This window comes from Miniopterus natalensis, chromosome 6, assembly GCF_054644295.1.
Source record: "Miniopterus natalensis isolate mMinNat1 chromosome 6, mMinNat1.hap1, whole genome shotgun sequence".
In the NCBI taxonomy this organism is placed as follows: domain Eukaryota; kingdom Metazoa; phylum Chordata; class Mammalia; order Chiroptera; family Miniopteridae; genus Miniopterus; species Miniopterus natalensis.
The window spans coordinates 14,186,955-14,206,995 of NC_142086.1; the positions used below are offsets into that span (position 1 = coordinate 14,186,955).

Genomic DNA, 20,041 nt, shown 5'->3' on the forward strand with positions numbered 1-20,041 from the left:
TAGCTACAACACAAAGTCCTCATTCGTACCCTAAACCAGTTTAAAAGTAAAACAGGTGTCAGCCTGATTCTTGGAGGATCATGCAGGAAGAAAGCTTGGTTGGGGCCAGGGGGATTGGTACCAGGCCTTAATGTGACATCTTCTGTTCCTGAGGGTCAGCAGGTCACATAGGTTACACAGGTTGAGTAGAACTTTGATACAAAGCTGGGAACAAAATTATTATATTCTTTTTGAACCAAAGCACAGTCAGCTTTAAACAGTTATTTGTGACAAATATTTCTATTCTCCTTTGGAAGATTTATTTATACTAAACAGTGCTGGATCTGCCTTCTTTTTCCCTGTGTGTCATCCCATAAATGCCACCTGAAGAGTGTGATAGTACAGGTTGGCAAGTCGTAGCCCATTGACTCTGCTGAAATGTAAGAAAGGACTGTGAGCCCCAAAATAATCAATGGAACACAAGAAGAGAAACTTAGTTACCATCGCATACGGTTAATTCTAATTGCAGTTTTGTGGGGTGTTAACAAATGTATTTTTTCTCCATTTAAATTCTAGGCACATTCAAAGCAATAATCAACCTCCGCAGCCCCCGGTTCCACCATTAGGTTACATGTCCGGAACCTTGATTTCTGACTTGGAAACAGATGTTCCAGATGATGATGATGCTGATGAAGAGGAGGAGACTTTAGAGACGCCCAGGCCCCTGAGAGTGCTAGAGCAGACACCCGGATCCAGTATGGACAATCTGGACAGCTCTGTGACAGGTAACAGAACGGATTCAATAGGAATAACTGGCCTATTTGTAGCACTAAAATGCATCAAAAATCAAATTCTTTCTTATGTAAGATTCATTGCACTCCATCTATCTCTGTAACATTTTAAATGGGTTAATATTAAACACAAAACTCAAAAAGGATTTGGAAACATTTTTGCTTTGCTGCAAAAATGATAAGAAAACTTCATGAATTTTAAAAAGCTTTAAAGACATGAAAGAAAACTCAATTATATCCAGGGCTTTCATGAAAAGTTCACTGCACTGGAGAACCAAGTCTGTTATATAAAAACCTTGACTTTTAGAAATGATCTATTTTGTATTAACAGGGACAACAAAAGTACAAAGTGAATGCAATCTTAATACTCTTCTTGATATTTTACTCTGTAAAATCATTCATTGATGAAAATAAGCAACTCTTCAGAATAAGTATTTCTAAGGTTGCACAGGTATTATTTTTAAAAGAGTGGAGAAACTGGAGAGCGAGATAAACCACACGCTTATGCATTTCATAGTGTTGGGTCCAATAACTGCTTCTCTCCCACAAAGGTGTCCCTGTCTACCCTCTGGCTCCCTCTTCCCTGTTCACTGAGTGGAAGGCCGCAGCTGGGGCTCCAGCAGGAGCACCTCAGTATTGCAACTTATTTCTAAGGATTTGAATTTATCACATTTTATTGGGAAAATTTAAATTCTAATACATACACAATGACTATGGAAAAAAGTAAACATTCAGTCTTTCTATCCATTCTTGCCCCCCCCTCCACACACACGCCTCTTGCATGACCATAAAGACATAACTCCTAAAAATGTAAGTTTGCCTCTGCATGTCATTGTGTCTTCTCAGAAAACTACCCGTTTCTGCCTTTACCTTGATGCTGTCCTTCATCGGAGGCATTGCATCACAGTCCCATTTCATTTGTTTTCACACCAGCAGCTTCCCAGTTTGCACAGGTTTTGCATTATGTGTTAGAGTTCAAAGAACCTTGATGAAGTCTGCGTTCTGACGTGATGGAGAAGCGTGAGTGCCTAGATGTCCCCTCCACATCCCTTCCTGAATTACAGAATGTGTGACGCATCAGCCCACAGTTCAGTTCTTCTTCTTACCTGGGGCCTGTCTGCTTGCTAGGCTAATGAAAATTTAGGAGCCGCAGATATACAGCTGGGATTTGAAATCCAGATCTAGCTGAAGGTGGCAGAGCACAAGTTTAAGTCTGTGAATCCTGAGAGCTAACTTATTAGTACACTGTTATGTTCAACCCTGAATTTCTACCATGATCTCCTTCAGGGTAAAGTTCTGCATGTTTTTGCATATCTCACTAATGACACTGAACTCTTTGCCGTTAGGAATGAGGTGGAGAATTGCAATAATAATACAAAAAAGTGAGCTGTAGCCCATGTAGTTCTTTTATTAAATATTATAATTTCAAAGATGATAAATATACCTATAAATCAGGAGAGTGACGTTTTCACTTTTACATACTCACCTGTTAGTAACGTGTTAGACTATCTAATGTGACTGCAGTTAAAAACAACTTGTGTTTCTTCTTGTAGCTTAGTATACTGTTCATTCCAAATGAAACTTTTATAGCTAAGAAAGCAGTCTGTTTTCCTACTTGAATCTACTGAATCCACTGCTTAATTACAGCCATATATAAAAACTTCTGGGTGTTTAGGTATGAGTTCTGTGATGCATTTGTTCAATGAACAATACATCTGTTTAGCAAAAGTAGTCACAAGCTACACAAAATTAGCCGAATAGGAACCTTTCTTGTTTCTTTCATCTTTCTTTCTTTCTTTTTGGCTCTACAATAATAACTTTATGTAGAACATGTGATCAGAGATTTAATTTGCTTTCTCTGGTACAAGTATAATATAAGTTAAATAGAAAAGTAAATATATTTTCTCAAAATAGTATGTGTGTATAGAGAGTGTGAGTGTGTATAGATGCATGTGTGTGTGTGAGTATGTAGATAGGGCTTAGGATTATATGTAAAATGTGCATGTGAGTGTGTGTAGGTGTGTTTGAGTGTCATTAGGGTGGTGAGTGTGTTAGAGTGTGAGTGTGTGTGTGTGCCTGCATTTATGTGCACATGGCAATGACCCCGAGGTAAATGTATGTAAGGACCAAATATTATAGAAATCCGCATGCTAAAGAATATTAGTCTAATGTGTTTATGTTTTCTTCAGACACTTAAGGCTCGATTAGTGGTGGTAAGTGAGGTGGGCAATAGGTATTTAGGAGAGGATTCTGATCTTACCATAAATTACTGAGTTCTAAATTTGTGTGTGGTGTGAGTAAATTAGTCATTACTTCCACCTGAGTTTTCTGTTAGAGATATTCATGAAACTAATGATCATTTTTATTAATTAGGACTAACAGTAATATTCCATTCCCTGAAATTCTAAAGTTAATCAAGTGATATTTCAATTATACTATAGAGGTGGGCTTCTAAACCTGTACATGAAATTATTCAGAGTTTTGCTTGGATATATTACATTCCAACAGCTGCCACATTGAGGAATATCAGCAATTAACAAGGTATAGAGCCCATATAAAGAAATAAGTATATTAATTTCAAATATTTTCATAACAACTAAGAAACTTCTTAAATTTTAACATAATGGAAAAATGGAAAATATCAGTAGTTCCATATCTCATCTGCGTCAGCCTGGTCAGGCTGCTGTAACAAAATACCATGGACTCGGTGGCTTAAACAGCAAACATTTATTCTCACAGTTCAAGAGGCCGGGAAGTCCAAGATCAAAGTGATGGCAGAATGAGCTCCTAGAGAGAACTCTCTTCATGATTTTCAGACAGCTGTCTTCCCTTTGTATCCTCAAATGGCAGTTGCAGAGAGAACAAGCTCTCTGGTCTCTTTCTGTAAGGTCACTAGTCCCATCATGATGACCTAGCACTCCTCACTTCTTCTAAACCTAACTGCCTCCAAAGGCCCCACCTTCAAGTGCCATAACCTTACAGGTTAGGGCTTGAACATATGAATTTTAGAGGGATACCAACATTCAGTCTGTAAAACTCAGTAATGGAAAAGGTATTTGCAAAATTGTTCTATTATTTATAAATTCCCAAGACAGACATTTATCGAATGCCTAATTCTTCCAACCCTTGGCTAAGAATTTAGATTTAATAATAATTATTATTGTTATAATAACTCACACATGTATAAGCCTTAGTAAGTGTAAGGCACTCTTGTAATCAGTGGTCTGGTCTTTTGTGTGAGCCTTAGTGAGCTAAGAATGTTTCTTAGATTTTTAAAAGGCTATAAGAAAAAAGAATCAATCAAAAACAAATACCATATGACAGAGAAGGCAAAGCCGAAAATACTCAGTACCTGATACTTTTTCTAAAAACTTTGCTGATCCCTGTTCTAAAGTTTTAAGATATATTAACTCATTTAATCATCACAACCTTACTTTTATTCTCTTATTTTCAGAATCGATAAACTACATACATAAATACTTACTGAATTTATCTGGGTTCCAATGGTGAATCACATAGGTTTCAAGCGCAGCTCTTTAATGCCTCACCTGCATGTTGTACTGAGTCTAGTCTCTTTCCATCAGCACTTCCCCTCCCATTACCCTCTTCTACCTCCCCCACTCCCTTCCCTATTTGTTCTCTTTTTATAGACAAGGAATTGGGTCACCGAGGGGTATAAAGCCCTTTTCAATGTCACACACTTGATAAGTGGTAGAAGATGGTTCCAAATCAATCAGTCTTACTCTAAAGATAAGTTAGCATAATCCCTGTTCTGAAAACGCCCAAGTTTTTCTAATCTCTGAATGTGGCACATTTAGGAGAAAAACGATTTTCCAGTCCATTCTTTAACATGTCTCTCTCTCTTTCATCTCCACATATGAATAAATACAACATGTAATTTTATCTCTGTAAACATTAGTTTTTACCCCTATATGCTTAATCAAGATCAAAAACATTAATTTTTTTAGAAAAAAACTTTTATTGATTCTTCCCATATTCAGTGCTATGTTCAATTATCGTCACTCAATCTAACAAAATTTAACTCTATCAGCACTTTTTTTTAAAGGAAATCTCATTTTCATTTTACTTTGCACTTATAATTGAAGCCTAATTGGTCGTAGAAAGTATAAAGATGCCTTGGTCACTGCACATGACACTGTCTTGGCTAGAAAGTGCACATATAGGATTGTTTCTGTCTTCAGGAGTAGGCCTGAAAAATTTCTCCGTAAACGCCAAACCCACATTTGGGTAACAGGATGGGAAGCCTTCAGCACTTCTTTCAATAATTTTCATGGTGGGAGGCAAATGTAAGTGCTTCCTGAGTTTAATGGCTCCACCACAGGAGAAAAGAAACAGAAGGCAACGGGGAGGAGGCAGGAGGAAAGCGTCCTGAGCCTGGGGCCAAGGTTCCGACTCGGATCCGTCACAGAGAGTGAGGCTGAGAGTGAGGCTGAGAGTGAGCGCTGGGAAGTCGAAGGGAGAAAGAGTTTCCTTCGCGCTGGGCCCCACATAAATACCGCAGCTGAAAGGAAATTGTGACTCTATATTTTCTGTATTTTATGTCTTTTGAGGTTTTTACTTGAACTCCCAAACCAGATCATTTTGAAATCAATAAAACCTGGCAGCCTCAGCATCTTACTGGACCACACAGCTTTTAGAAAATTGGCCATTTACAAGTGTGACCTGACTCCTTGCTTTTGTTGCAAAGAACTTTAGGAAAATATTTCAACATTAGAGAAATGGCAGAAATATTGCTAAAAATAATGAAGTCATTTTCTTAGACTTCCTCCACAGCTTCGATGTATTATAAAAGAAATTAAATATGAACTTCAAAATGTAACAGATAAAAGGGGGATGTCATCTATTCTGTTTTTGTCTGAGTGGAGCAAGTTAACAGGTGTGAAATGTCCCAAGGAAGGTACTTTCTAATGGCTTATTTTACTTTCCGTATGTATTACAGCTATCTTTCTCTCTGAGAAACATAGACGGAAATTGTAGCATATTCAATATCTTTGAGTGAAAGAGGGGCTTCCAAGGATTAGACAAGTTTTTCTACATTTGGCAGAGGTTAATATTTGGATTGATCTGTCCAAAGACACTTATAGCTGAAGATTTTACTTAATAGATTGTTAGATAGATTGTACTTACTAGGAAGATTTTCTGGGTTAAATATCGCTGAAAAAAATGGGGGATACCCAGTGTTTGTATCTCATAAAAATGGTAATGCAACAATTAGCAGGGTCATATTATAAAGCATAGACTTTACTCTAGCCTAATGGATCTAAGGATAAGCATTTATCAACAAGGAAGGATTTAGCATAAAACGACATGTAAATGAATTGATGACTGATCATAAATTAATTTTAGTGCTGAGATGTAATAGAGACACAGCAAGATGCCACTTTATCATGGTATTTTACTGCTCACTAACATTTGAGCAACAACTTAATGTCCTGTATGCAGTTCTTCTCTAACAACTAGAATAAATTTGAGGGTTGTTTTTTGCCTTTCAGCAATTTTAAACCTGAGAAATTTGGAAAGATTGAAAATGTAGACACAAATAAATTTCGCTATGTGACATAAATTTATTTTTCATTAAAAGTTTAAATATGTATTGATTATGTTTGGGGCTATAACATGTCAGGTTGCTATGGATTACTTATAATTTGTGCACATGCTCCACCTGAGCTGTTTCGCCTAGTGTCATTTTCATTTTTATGTTTACATTAACATTTATAAAAGAAAAACGATGATCTCAAAAATGCTTACTTGCTAATTCATGAATCAATGTTTTCCTTTTCTTCCACTTTTTTTGTGCTAGTTCACATAAATCGTTAAGTCATTCTTGATGTTTAAATCTGAAAAATGAGAAAGTATGGTAGGCACAGGGAGGTGAATTGCCCACCATGGCCAGGTCTCTGGTTCACATCCCCTTGACTCTGAAGTCACCTATGTGGTTTCTTTGCTCTTTCAGAGGGAAGGAAGGAAAAGTAGCTGGTGCTCCTTCTACATTCCCAAACACTCATTTGAAGCCACGTTTTCCCTGCTGCTCTCTCTTCCCAGGGAAGGAAACAAAACACCAGGGAAAACTGCAGGAATAAGTGGAATTTCTGAGGGCGTGGCAAGGAGCACTAACAGTTGAGATCAATTCAGAGCAAGGACACAAAGGCAGGAACCTAGTTGCTCTGCTTCCAATTTGGCAAATTTGTACCTGGAAATCCTCATAGAGAGGATCGCAGGGAGATGAACAGGGTGTCTTGGAAAGTCAAGCTAAACTTCCTCTTGAGATCTCACAGCGTGGCCTTTCTTTAGCGGCAGCTGTGGGGTAGGATCTTTCCTGAGGTTTACAGGCTCTGAGGCTAAACTTGTCAAAATGCTAAACCTTCGGACTAGAACCACGCAGCAAGCCAACATAAATAGACCCCAAAAAAAGCAAATAAACAAACACAGACACAACTGTTTCTTAGAGAAGTCCGAAGAAAAAGTGAATTGCCACTTAATGTAGCGTCATCGTCTTAACTTGAATAGGATATTAATAAATGTCAATATTCAGGTTATCAAAACATAGTCAAGATACATATAAATTAATCTTTTAGTTTCTTCTTTTGGGTAATTGCATCACTTCTTTCTCCATTGTCTAAGTAACTGACAAAAGTTGACTAAGATTGTATTTCTTATTTAATTTTTCTAGTTCTTATGAGCACATTCTTTCTGGAGCTAAAATAAGGCTATCAATAGGAAGTGACACATGGGGTAGAATCACATATAGCATTTACAGTGAATAATTAAAACACTGAAGACATTTCACTTAATATTCCCTATGTTTATCGAAATTTCTACTGTGCAACGTTCCTGCACAAGAGATAGAAGAATAAATAAGAGACACTGTCCAGAAGAGGAAGCAGATCTGTGCAACAAGCTGTATTGATAGGGATCTGATGTGCTGCCGTGGGAACTCTGCTTGAAAAACGCAGGAGGCAGAGAGACTGATTCTCTTCTAGACAGGGTTGAAGGTGAGCTGATAAAAGAGATGACATTGACTTGGACTTTAAAGTTTGCCAGTGGTTAATAGAGTCCGTCACAGTCCAGAGGTGTGTGCTATGTGGGCAAGGCAGCGGGCTGCAAGGCCCTGAGAGGGAGGGGTTGGAAGGGGAGGCCGGGCTGGACACTGCAGCATCTCACACTCCTCATTTGGGGTTTGGATGTGGCTCTGGCAAACTCGGACGCCTGCGAATAGAGGGACACACTTATGTGATAAATGTTTCTGAAAATTAATTCAGATGACAATAAAGATGGAGGGACTAGAAGGAAATGCATTGGGAATGAAATTGAAGATGTAGGAAAAGAACTGCTTGTTTGGAGAGTGAGTTGCAAGTAGCTGACACAGATGTGTTTGCAGATGTTGAGTAGACATTTAGAAATACAGAAAACAACCTAGGAGGGACTGACTGGCCTGAGCTTTCGCAGGTCTCAGAACTATCCTCGGGTCTAGGGTTTCATACTCTTCTGTGATCACTGACTGTATCACTCTGATATTTTCTTATCTGCTGTAACATTCTATTGCAAAGCCTATTGCATCATTTCTCCCTTCCTTTTGGGCCGCTGGTCCTTGACTTGTGATTATGAGCTCAGAAACGGTCCTCTCGGAGGAGGCTCGGCTGCTGGCGTTATCTTGGCTTCCTTTCAGTGGCCTGTGTCAAGGGAATTGGTTTGAAAGTAAAAAGTGCATCTCTGTGCTTTTGGCAAATAGAATCAGAGCTCTGTCCTTTCCTGCTACACTTGACACCCTTTTAATTTCTCAGGTCCTTCTAATCCCTTCGTTTTCTGTTTTCTCTGTCTCAAAAGTGCATGGACCCTTGTGATTGCTTCCTGGCACCTTGACTAGTACAAATGCTTCATGATGGCAACACTCCTGACTATACTTTTGTCTTCTAAATATGGGAGAAAAGCAGAAAAATCTATGGCACTTCACTTTACATTCTTTTATGTAAATGTGCGTTTGGTATATTTAGAAACCTTAAGTTAGTTTTTGATAAATACTTTAGTGCTTCTCTTTAAAAAAAATTGAATAAACATTTGGTACTTTATTGTGTTATAAATTAATGGTATATCAATTGAAATAACTATTGTGATATTAATTGTATTATATAATAGATTCAGGTTTCAATGTACTTAGTTTAAGTAAATTATATAAAATTGTAAATGACTTGATGAAAAGTTAAGAATAAAAGTTATTTCTCAGTATATTCATATCTTTCAGCTCTTTACACATAAAGCTAATTTTTGTCCTCTATTGCATGTTGCATTTTGCCAAAGAATCCTTATTAATGCCAGTGATATTCTTCATAATGGTTAACTTTCCAAAATAAAGATTATTATTAAAGAGAAAATGGAAGTTCTTAATTAGAAAGCATACTGGGCTTTGAAATTAATAGAACTTTTCAAAGATTCATTTTTCTTATGCTCTAAGTCTATTTGTTCTGCTGTTATTTGTACTTTTTTTGTTTGTTTGTTTATGAATGTTCGCTGTTGTTTCCTGCATAATTAAATTTTTACTTTAAAATCTTGAAATAATTCCAGCCCTTCTACAGTGTACAAGTGTAGATTTCAGGCAAATTATTGTTAGAGTTCGAAATTAAATTCAAAATATTTGTACACTATTTCTTCAACTGACTCCTTGATACGGTTACTTTAAATACACTATAACTTAGTTATTCAAAAGTGTTCTTCTCTGAATTGTAAAGTATATATAACAATTCTCTTTTGGAAAATGATTATGTAATAATTTTAACAATGTAAGAAAGGAGCCATGTAGAACATGCTCTGTTCATGTGTTGCCAACAGATTCAGGTTTTAAATAAGCTTCATTCTTCTACAGTAGGAATGTTTAAAACGTGAATGATGCTTGCATGTGGCTAAAGAAGCGATGATGACACCAGATTTATGTCAAGAAAGACTGAGGAGTTGAGGCAGCCAGTTTGTTCACTGGCACAGTGTGTACGAACAGAAGAGCTCTCCAATATCTGCCACTCACTAGACAACTACATTTGTTTTTAGGTTCAATGGTAAATGGATGGGGCTCTGCATCTGATGAGGATCGTAACTTTTCTAGTCGTAGATCTAGTGTAGGTAGCTCCTCAGATGGCTCCATCTTTGCCAGCGGCAGTTTTGCACAAGCTCTGGTGGCAGCAGCAGATAAAGCTGGCTTTAGGCTGGAGGGAACCAGCCTTACGAGAACAGGTTGGTAGACTCCAAGTCAACACTCTTTGCATGAGAGAATCTTGTTCTTTCGACACTGAGCTGTTTTTCTTCTGTCCTTTCTCCTCAGTGAGTCTGGTTGAAAGGATTTCTTTAATATGCATGACCATAGTTTGGGTGCTTAATTACCAGAACTCTTCTGATGCTAGTTTTGCAGAGCCAAGAATAGGCTCCTACTCAACACTTTCTATCCTTTATTTCCCTTTCCCTTCATGGTTCTGCTGATTAATTGGAATATGCTTCCTTTTTATATTACAGCAAAGCTGCAACTAAGATTGCCATTAAATTTTCAATAACTCACACTTTGCAAAATTCTCACAGAATCAATAATGTACCCAGTGATTAAAATTATTCAGCTTTTATCTTCATTACTTTCCTTTGCCCCATTTCTTTCTGTAAATGCATTTTCTGGGAAGGCTTTCTCAGCATGGGGTGAATGGGCCCAAGGCTATCAGTCTAGCAATTCAAATGGCTGATGGTATTATTGGTTATTTGGCTGTTAAAATTCTAATCCAATAACTTATCGTTTGTTTTAAAAGATGCTAATAAAAGATACACCCACTGCATTTGCAAGTTGAAAAAAAAATGATGACTACATGTGTGTTGGTATTTAACATAGTCTAATTTTGGCTTCTGAGAATAATCAGTTATAACATAAAAGACCAATTATGTAACTTCTCATACATCTGATCATTCCCCCAAATAAATGTGGGGTTCACTCTAATAACAGATCAGTAACTTATCATCATTTGTTTTACTGAAACAAAATAACTTTGGCCTGATGCATGTTATTATATGACGACTTATACTTCTTAAATGCATATATAATAAGGCTCTAATATATGAATTAAACTTAGCTACCTTACAAAAAAACTAATGAAATTCTAAATCCATTTTTGAAATGTTAATAGTACCCAAATAATAAAGTAAAAATGATTTTGACCCTGCGCTAAACTCTAAGGTTATAAAAATGAGTCTTGGAAATTGTCTTTGCAATATATAATCAGTATTTCCTTTGAGTGCACATTAGGTATCTTCAAATAAAAGAAAAAGATTTTCCAAGCATTGCAGAGGTTTATGTTTTATATAGCATCTGGACTAAAATATGTTGTAATATAACTGTTATTTGAATTTCCTTGCTTTATAAGGCATTAAGTCAGAATCTTTATGTTGCCTGAGTGTTTTTGTGGCATAGCTATAAGCAGAGCAGTGAGAAAGTGCAAGGAAACTAATAAATTAGAAGGCATAAGTGCATTTCTTGCATGTAAGCTAATAGCTAATAAAGCATTAAGCAATATTATGTCACACTGACTTAAGAAAATGTAACTACATTTCATACAATAATCTCGTATGAAATGAAAACACGCACAAGAGAATATATGCACATAAACCAACCCTCTCCTACCATAACAAACATGATATTAAAATTAAAAGATGTTGAAAATTTATTCACAAACCTATTCCCAGAATAGATTTCCCTACACATGTACACAAAGCCACAAGAAAAAGACATAGCACATTTCATTTTTCAGTGAGAATTTGGAGTCTGCTCAGATACAATATTATTCACAGAAAACACCTCTTGCACTTTGGATATACAAGGTGGTTTTAACCTGCTATCTGTCCTGTACTATACACTAATGATATTGAGTTTCTGCTAAAAGAGGTACATTCATCCTGTGTGTGTATGGGCGGTGGGGTCAAATTAATATATGTGTCTGAGCAGACCTTCCACGTAAAATTTCAAATGTAATTACTACAGTACATTTTTCTGTACTCAAGGAGAGTTTTGGGGACTCCAAGGGTGAACTTTGATTAAACAAATAAGACAGTACTTAATTTATTTCAGAAGTAGCTTCTTTAATTTTAAGAAGTAAAAGCTGCATGAATTTGCAGATATCTGTGAAAATATTACTAAGATTATCAAGGTTAAATAAAATGTAGTCTCATAATACTGAGTTTTTGATTGGTGGATTTGTTTTATACCCATTTGTTTTAATTTTTTCAGTGGGTAGTATGTTGGTTATTAAAAATTGCACAAGACAAACGCATCAGGGCATACATTTTTCTGTGGAGATGCACCAGTATTTGGCATCTTCAAATGGCATCTCTAAGCAGGTTTTCATGTTAGAGAGAGCAGAAATACAAGACAGACAGAATCAGCATCTTAAAATAACATTCTCTATACCCCATTCCCTTTATTTTTGTTTTTTTAGGCAAAGCCTTTACCTCCTCTCAAAGACCTCGACCAACCAGCCCATTTTCTACTGACAGTAGCACCAGTGCAGCCCTGAGTCAAAGTCAGAGGCCTAGGCCGACTAAAAAACACAAGGGAGGGCGAATGGACCAGCAGCCAGCGTTGCCTCACCGAAGGGAAGGGCTGACAGATGGTAGGTTTGACTCCGTCTTTCTGGTCTCCTCACTGGAGAGCTCTGCTCTGTGCCATTGATTTAGGTTGAAGTAGCTGTGGTAGGTTAGGCATTCCCATTATATAACCAGGCAGAAAACCTGGCAATATGTCTTGTTTAAATAAAATGCCCTCTTTTCAACAGTCTGGAATTATTTCTATATTACCAAGCCCAGAGAACTAGATGCCATACTGCTTTTCAACGTTGATTGTTCTGTCATTCTGGCATCATCCATTGATGCTTTATAGTGAATATTCCCTTCTAAGCTTAGGAAAATAAACATCAGTAGCATGTGAACTTGCCATGTTGTTGAAAGATTTTCTATATTAAACTATTTTCGGCGTTATTTTACTTCTGAAAAATACTGTGATTATAGGAGTTTTAGGAGTTTTTTAGTTTTGTGAATTCCAGGGCTAAAAGCATGCTATAGATCATCTAGTTGATGGATCACCAAACTTTTTTTCTGAAAAGTCCAGTTAATAAATATTTTTGGTTTTAGCAAGCCATATAGTTTTCTGTTACAGCTACTCAACACTGCCATCGATGTGCCAGTGCAGACAAAGAAAAAAATTACTGGATGGATATGACTGATTTCCAATAGACTTTAGTAACAAAACAGGCAGTGGCTGAATTTTTCCAGAGGACCATAGTTTGATGATCTATTTCAGCCCTCTTATTTATGTACAGCATACATCTTTGAGTATTTGCTTAACCACTTCTAGTTTCAAGGAACACAATGGAAAATGTCCTTGTTCTATAATGAGTAATTCATGAGCTCTGCAAAGCAGGAATTATTTCCCATATATTCAACCTAATGCTCGTGTATTTAAAAATAGGAATAAAAATATTTATTTTTAAGTGTTATTCTAAGGAATTTGTAAGATTTGTTACTCTTAGTATAACATTGGACCCAAAGGTAAATTTCTTTCTTCTCAACACTACTCCCTAAAAGCACACAAACTTTATCTTGAGATAGTTTTACTAAATGCCAATAGTAAATTGTGTTCTGGGGTGAAAAGCAGTCATGGGCATTTTTTAAGCTCCACGGGTGAATCTAACCTGCTCTAGGCTTTGAGAAGCTATGACAAGTCGTCAGCATTCACTATAGGGCAGGGTGAGGCTTAGTTGGAAAAGAAGTATTTGTTCTTTATTAGTGTGGGTGGGGGAAGGGGTGTCTGGCAATCATTTTTCTGCTTTCTATTGTCATCTTATAATGTTAGGATTTTAAAGCCAAACATGTTCGAAGAGCTTTCAGGTTTACTTATCTATCCCCCTTACTTTGATTTCATTGGGAAATGTTTCTGTGGATCTGAGGTAAGCGTACAATTGAGATTTTGATTCTCTATAAATGGACACCCTGTGGTCAGGAAAAATGCTCACCGCTGCCTTTCTGCCTCAGATGCTCTGAAGATTAGTTGAGTGCTCAAAGCAGTCTGTAGTGTTGATCTTACTCCCTCTGAATAAGAAGGGTGACTCTCACTGATATGCCGGTGATAAATCTCAGAATGTGTCATTTTGCTGCTATGAATGTTATGGAAAGAGAAAAAAAATCCAAGTATATGTTTTCCTGTGGCTTTTTCAAATTCTTTGAAGATCATATCCAGAATATGTGGAAGGACGTAATATATAAATCAAGAAAATAGAGAGCTCTCTTCTTTCTTCCTAGAACACTTTTCTTGCAAGCTTTTTTAAGAATGTCTGGTTAAAGCCAACTATCTTCTAGTTAAAGCGTGGTGAACACATTGTTTAGCTTCCTAAGAAACAAATAGCTTCCTAACTTTTCAAATTTGCCAGCATTCCAAAAAGGGGTTATGGATTTTGTGTTCATAGTGAATACTTTTGAGAGTAGTGATACTGCAAAGGAAATGTTGGCTTGCATGTCTTCCCAAGTGTTTGACCCAAAGACCTTTTAGTTATGATACAAGGATGTTTATTTTGTATGGTACCTCACAGATTATCCTTAAGGATATTAGTATTTTACAGCAAGTGTATATATAATAACATGTATGTACTACAAATCCATGTATCAGTAATGTTTTTATAATATTTGCAGATAAAACCCAAGTGTTCTTTTTGGAAAGGTTGCTGTTTAGTAGAACTTAGTGCATAGACATTTCACACTGAAATGTTTGCATTATTTACAGTCGTGTTTTATAAGTATATCCAACAGTCATTTTTGCCAGCTGCTCTACCAAACAACTTCTGCCCCTCAGTGGCTCAGCACAGGAAAAGTTTGTTTCTCACAGACACAGTGCTTTTGTAAAGGCCACGTGGCTCTCCTCTAAGTAGTAAGTAAGGATGTGTGCTCCTTTGGTGTTGGGATACCATTATTTCCAAGATGGGGGACCTTTATGGTTTCTGAGTAAAGAGGAGACAGAACATGGGGAGTTCCATGGCCAAGCCAGCAAGTAGAACATATCAGTTTTCTTATTTCTGTGGGAAGAACTTTGTCACATGGCATCAAACTAACTACTGGAGTGGTGAAGTCATCTTTGTGTTTAGTAAGAGGAATTTGGAATGGTGGGAAATGTCAATCTCTGTTCCAAAGCCTATGCAAACACGCCCCCACACATTAAGGAGTGATCTTCTCCCTTGGATAAAGTGTCTCCTTAGCAGGCATTGCTCAGATTAAATCTATTCCATTTGCATAAGCCCAAGAATACCCTTTAAAGCCAATACATCAACCAATGCCAAACAAAAAATAGGTAAAGAAGGTACTTCTCTGTTTGTCAACCTTTCTTCCTCAATCATCTCTTTTCAGCCCTCCCCCTCCCCCCATTCTGAATATCCCATTCAGGTTAAGGGGCTCTTTCACAGACTAGCTTTGATCATTGAGCACATTTCTTTATTTATTAAACTGTTCATTCAAATATTTATTAAGCTCACACCAAATTATAGGCAGTGGGAATGAAACAGAAAAAATCCCTTGCCCTCCTGGAGCTTACATTCTGATGGGAGAAGATACATAGATAAAATTTCTTTTAAAAAAGTAAAATGGTAGCAAGTGTCATGGAGAAAAAATATAAGCTGGAAATCGAGAAATACAAAGGTGGCAGAGACATATTTTAAGTACAGTGCTCAGAAATGATCTTACCAAGAAGATGACAGGCACGCCTGTGCATGTATGTGTGCATATTAAGGCAGGAGGAGAGACATGATCTTTTGTTTCTATAAAAAGGTCACTCTGGTTGTTTTATGGAGATAGACTGAATGTGGAAGCGCAGACACCACATGGGAGGGTGTAGGAGTTACATAAGGAATAGATGCTAGCGGTTCACGCCAAGCTAGAGTTGGTAGAAGCAATGAGAAAGGCTGAATTGGGTATAGTGTGAAGGTAGAGCTCACAGGGTTTGTGAATAAAATTAAATAGACTGTAAAGCAGGAAAGTCAAAGACTACACCAGAGTTTTGGCAAACTTACAAGATGGAATTGCTACTAACTGAGATGAGGAACACTGCAGAGGGAACACATATTATAGAGGGAGATCTAGAGCTCAGGTTGGATATGTGAAATTTGAGAGGCCTTCTAACCATTTAAGTCCAAATCTTCAGTGTAGATTTAGTTACATGAGTTGAGAGTTTATGGCAGGAGAGATCCAGGCTGGAGATATGTAATTTTTTCATGTCTTTGTTTTCCTAACCTAAAAAAAAAAAAAAAAAAGAGAGAGGGGGATAATAATGGCACATATATCATTGGACTGCTGTGTGCCAGGCAACAGCAAATCTCTTACAGCCAGTAAGAGACTCTTTAGCGAATTGATTTAGTTAAAATGAATCAACATAGAAATGAATAATAAATTTAATTTCAGTAAATATATTTGATTACATACCTTTATTTTTTTCCACAGCCATTCTCAATTCCATCTTTTTTTCCAATTTGTTTATTTCAATGTGTATGCAATGTTCTTTCTTTCTAGGATATACAAACTCCAAGTATATTAATTATGTAGCTGTATAATTTCAAGTTGATTAAATAGTAATCAGAATTTTAGCTAACATAAGCAGATTCTATTTTGGCCATTTAAAAAATGAAACTGCTCAGATGGAGAAAAAAAATCAATGACAAAATATGTTATTTTGGAAGATATTACAATAATTTCTCTCCTACTGGCAGTCTTAAATCCAATAACTCAGATGAAATAATTGATTTGCATTTATAATAATCCGTACTGAAGGAAGTCAGCTTTGCATACAAAGGAAACACCAAACTCCTCAGTGGATCATTCAACAAACAGATATCTCAGTATTAGATTAGCTCTTCCTTTTGGAAGAAAGGTTCCAAATGCAACTTGATTCTCCCAGACAGAAACCCTGTCCCCTTCAATAATTAGTAATTCATCTTCTAACAAGAGGATATACATGAGAAATAAAAGCTCTGCCCCAACGTGGCTGCTTCCTGAACAGATGCTGAGGAGCCCATCGTTGTTGGTTCAGCTGAGGACAGTGTCACTTTGCTCATAAAGAGAGTATAACGTTTCTTAAGAAAGCCTTTAAAAGGAGCACCTTAGCTTTCCTTCAGTAAGCTACCTTTGCTACCAAAAAAATTATGCTTTTCCCTTTTAATTTTACAAACATTATTATTAGAAACAAGAGCACAATTACAAAAATGGTATGGGAATCAATTCACTATATTATCTACAGTATCCTTTATAATAGAATAAATATGCATATTGTATATGATATTTGGTCTTTATGAACAAATAATATAATTACTGATAGTCTAAGGATGAACAAAGATATTTTAATGGTATGCCAGAAAGAAATAGAAGAAAATAATGCAAAGAATGTTTAAAATGTTTAGAAACTTTCAAGTGCTTCAACAAAGTAATTTCAGAACTAGTATAATAGTATGAATAGTATAAGAGATTTAGTATAGTACATAAAGAAATATAAAAGACAGTTCTATGATATCACAGTTGAAGACATTAAAAATATAAAGTTAATGAAAATCTGAGGAGTTAATAAAAGTAAAATAAAAAATTAGCTGAGTCTTTGAACTTTGTTTTTTTTTTATATCTGATATTTAGATCTTTTCGGAAAAACTCTCTATGCCACTACATTTCAAAATGTCATGATACATTGTCTACTCTAGCACCATGAAGCATATTCTATCTGTGCTCTGAACATTGGTTATTACCTATTAAAGTTAACACATTGGAAGACTATAACATATTAGTTGTAACTCATTAGCTAGCTCATGAAACGAACAGCTAGGATTGGTTGTCAGGCAGAATGCTAATTGCATTTCATAAATGTTAGCTTAACCCTTTGTTGTTAAACGTGCTGGATACATGGGTAAAGGCAGTCATATGTTGCATATGATACGGCATATAGTTCTTAATTTCCCCAGGGCAAAATTTCCTATGGAGATTGGCAGGATAGCTTTTATTCTTCCCAGAGCCTTTTATTAACACAGCTGCTAGAATTTCTAGTCATTTTGTGTGGTGGTATTTCTATTTTGGGAAGTGGGGATGGACAATGGATTAAATATGGAGAAATCATAAACTGCCCTTTTACACCTTAAATATTAGCCTCAATGTGCAATTGAAAACATTTTCCACATATAATAGTTGAATAAAATCAGTTGGTTTTATTTCAAAGGCAATGTGATCAAAATATAGCAAAGAGATCAATAATATGCATTTGGATATAAACAACTGGCCTTCCCCCCCCCCAAAAATATATATTTTGCATGGGTGATACTTTTAGCAAGGCAGAGTTTTGTTTTGTTTTTTTCTTCATCTTGAACTTAAACTTGTATTTTTCATTAAGTTATAGTCCATTCTAAACATTATTCAAAATTTTTAGATCTTCCACCACCACCAGATCCCCCTCCAGGTCAGGGTTTAAGGCAGCAAATAGGCCCGAGCCAGCATGCTGGTAACGTGGAAAACTCAACAGAGAGAAAAGGAAGCTCTCTGGAGAGACAACAAGCATCCAACTTAGAAGACACAAAGAGCTCATTGGATTGTCCAGCTAGAACGTCCCTAGAGTGGCAGCGACAAACCCAGGAATGGATTAACTCCACAGAACGCCAAGAAGACATACGGAAAGCCCTACACAAACAAGGTGTTGGACCAGGTGTGTTCTGCACAGTCCCAACAAAGTGTGGACTTTTACCATTTTTTTTTTGTACTAGGTATTTTAGAAACGGCAGTTGTTTAAGGGCTTCTGAAATGCATTTGCCTTGAGTCACTAATTGAAGTTGGAATTCCGCAGCAGAGCTCACCAGCACATCCTTTAAGGCTGACCCAGTGGGGATTGCTCCTCAAGTTAACCTCTGAGTAGGATCTCTACCTCTAGTGCTCAGGAGACAATTTGATTTTTTTTACCTTTTAATGTTTGTTTATATTGAGTACTTTTAATACCACAAAATTTCAACTTCAGTGTCAATTTAAATTCTACCATCAACCAATTTGTTAATTTTGACTGAAGTAACTAGTCATCTTGAAAAGAGAACTCACTTCGGTCAAATTGCTGAATTAAATGAAATAATGAATAAAGTTGCAGATAAATGCCCAATCTCAGAATCCTCCTGTTAGAAAGGTTAACCCGGGCCTACACTTTCTCCAGCTGATTAAATGTAGTTAATTGTTAACAATTCAATGGGGGAATGTTCTTGTTTATAAATCAAGTTTCCTGGAAATGTCACAAAATGAATTTCATGGTTCATGGTTGGATTTCTTGGGGGAGTGGGTGTTGAGACTGTTACAGAAATACACTTTCTGGAATATTTCTTCTTATGTCAAGATTCCTTGAGTATTAAAACACACACACATGCTCCCACACACAAAACAACATTTGAAAGAGTTTCCTGATGCACTCATTTATTCCTTTGAACTGAATCGATGTTAGATATGTCGTCTTCTACCCATGCACTTTCAATAATTATATTTTGTCACAACTTGGTGCTCAAAGTTTTAGAAAAAATATAATTTATACAGCGGCCAAAAAATGACAATATTAACATCTAGGTTTAGTGAAACTTTTAAGAAGGTTCATCATTAAGACTGAGAGCAGAATCATGTGATCCCTGCCATTGAAGATGATCTTAGGAAAGAAATACTAAGTTCAGTCAGCATTTTCTGTTTTAGTCATCTCACCACAGTAATGATGGTCGATGCCTAGAAAGAAAAAGAAAAACAAAAGGGGTTGGGAGGGGAAAAAAGAGAAGAAAGAAGGAAGGGAGAAGAGAAAGGGAGAGGGGAGAGAGGGAGGGAGGGAAAAAGGAAGGAAGGAAGAAAAAGTATTTCAAAACATTAAGTATTTAGTGTGCACTTCATGGGTTATTTGTAGAGAGATGATGCATAAAGATAATAGACTCATTATTTATTAAATGGTATGAGTTTCTCTTTTTCTGTTAAGGTAGAATACTGGCTTTCGAATAATGTATTTCTATCTCAAGAAACAACAGAAGCTTAAGAAGCTTATTTTAATAGTTAATATATAGTTCTTTACATAAATTGAGAAAAATGTTGCTATAATTTAAAATCAAAACCATGTTCTGTCAGTCTTAATAGAAATATTAAATTGGAGCCTCCACTAAACTCCAGAAATTATTCTCAGAAATGCTTTAGTTAAACAATATGGTTCATTGTATGCAGGT

General features: G+C 36.4%; 1 protein-coding gene across 10 annotated transcripts in view; it reads left to right on the forward strand.

Annotated features, from left to right (window-relative positions):
• ROBO2 (roundabout guidance receptor 2) overlaps nt 1-20,041 on the forward strand; it is a 557,240-nt gene that overhangs the window by 531,000 nt on the left and 6,199 nt on the right. For 4 of the 10 annotated variants that reach the window (XM_016201743.2, XM_016201744.2, XM_016201745.2 and 1 more), the window contains 4 exons: nt 556-764; nt 9,828-10,010; nt 12,245-12,418; nt 18,244-18,516. In XM_016201743.2, coding sequence (XP_016057229.2) covers nt 556-764; nt 9,828-10,010; nt 12,245-12,418; nt 18,244-18,516 — 839 coding nt within the window. The remainder of the gene's footprint in view (nt 1-555; nt 765-9,827; nt 10,011-12,244; nt 12,419-18,243; nt 18,517-20,041) is intronic. The other 6 variants (XM_016201748.2, XM_087818099.1, XM_087818100.1 and 3 more) reach the window with 3 other exon arrangements.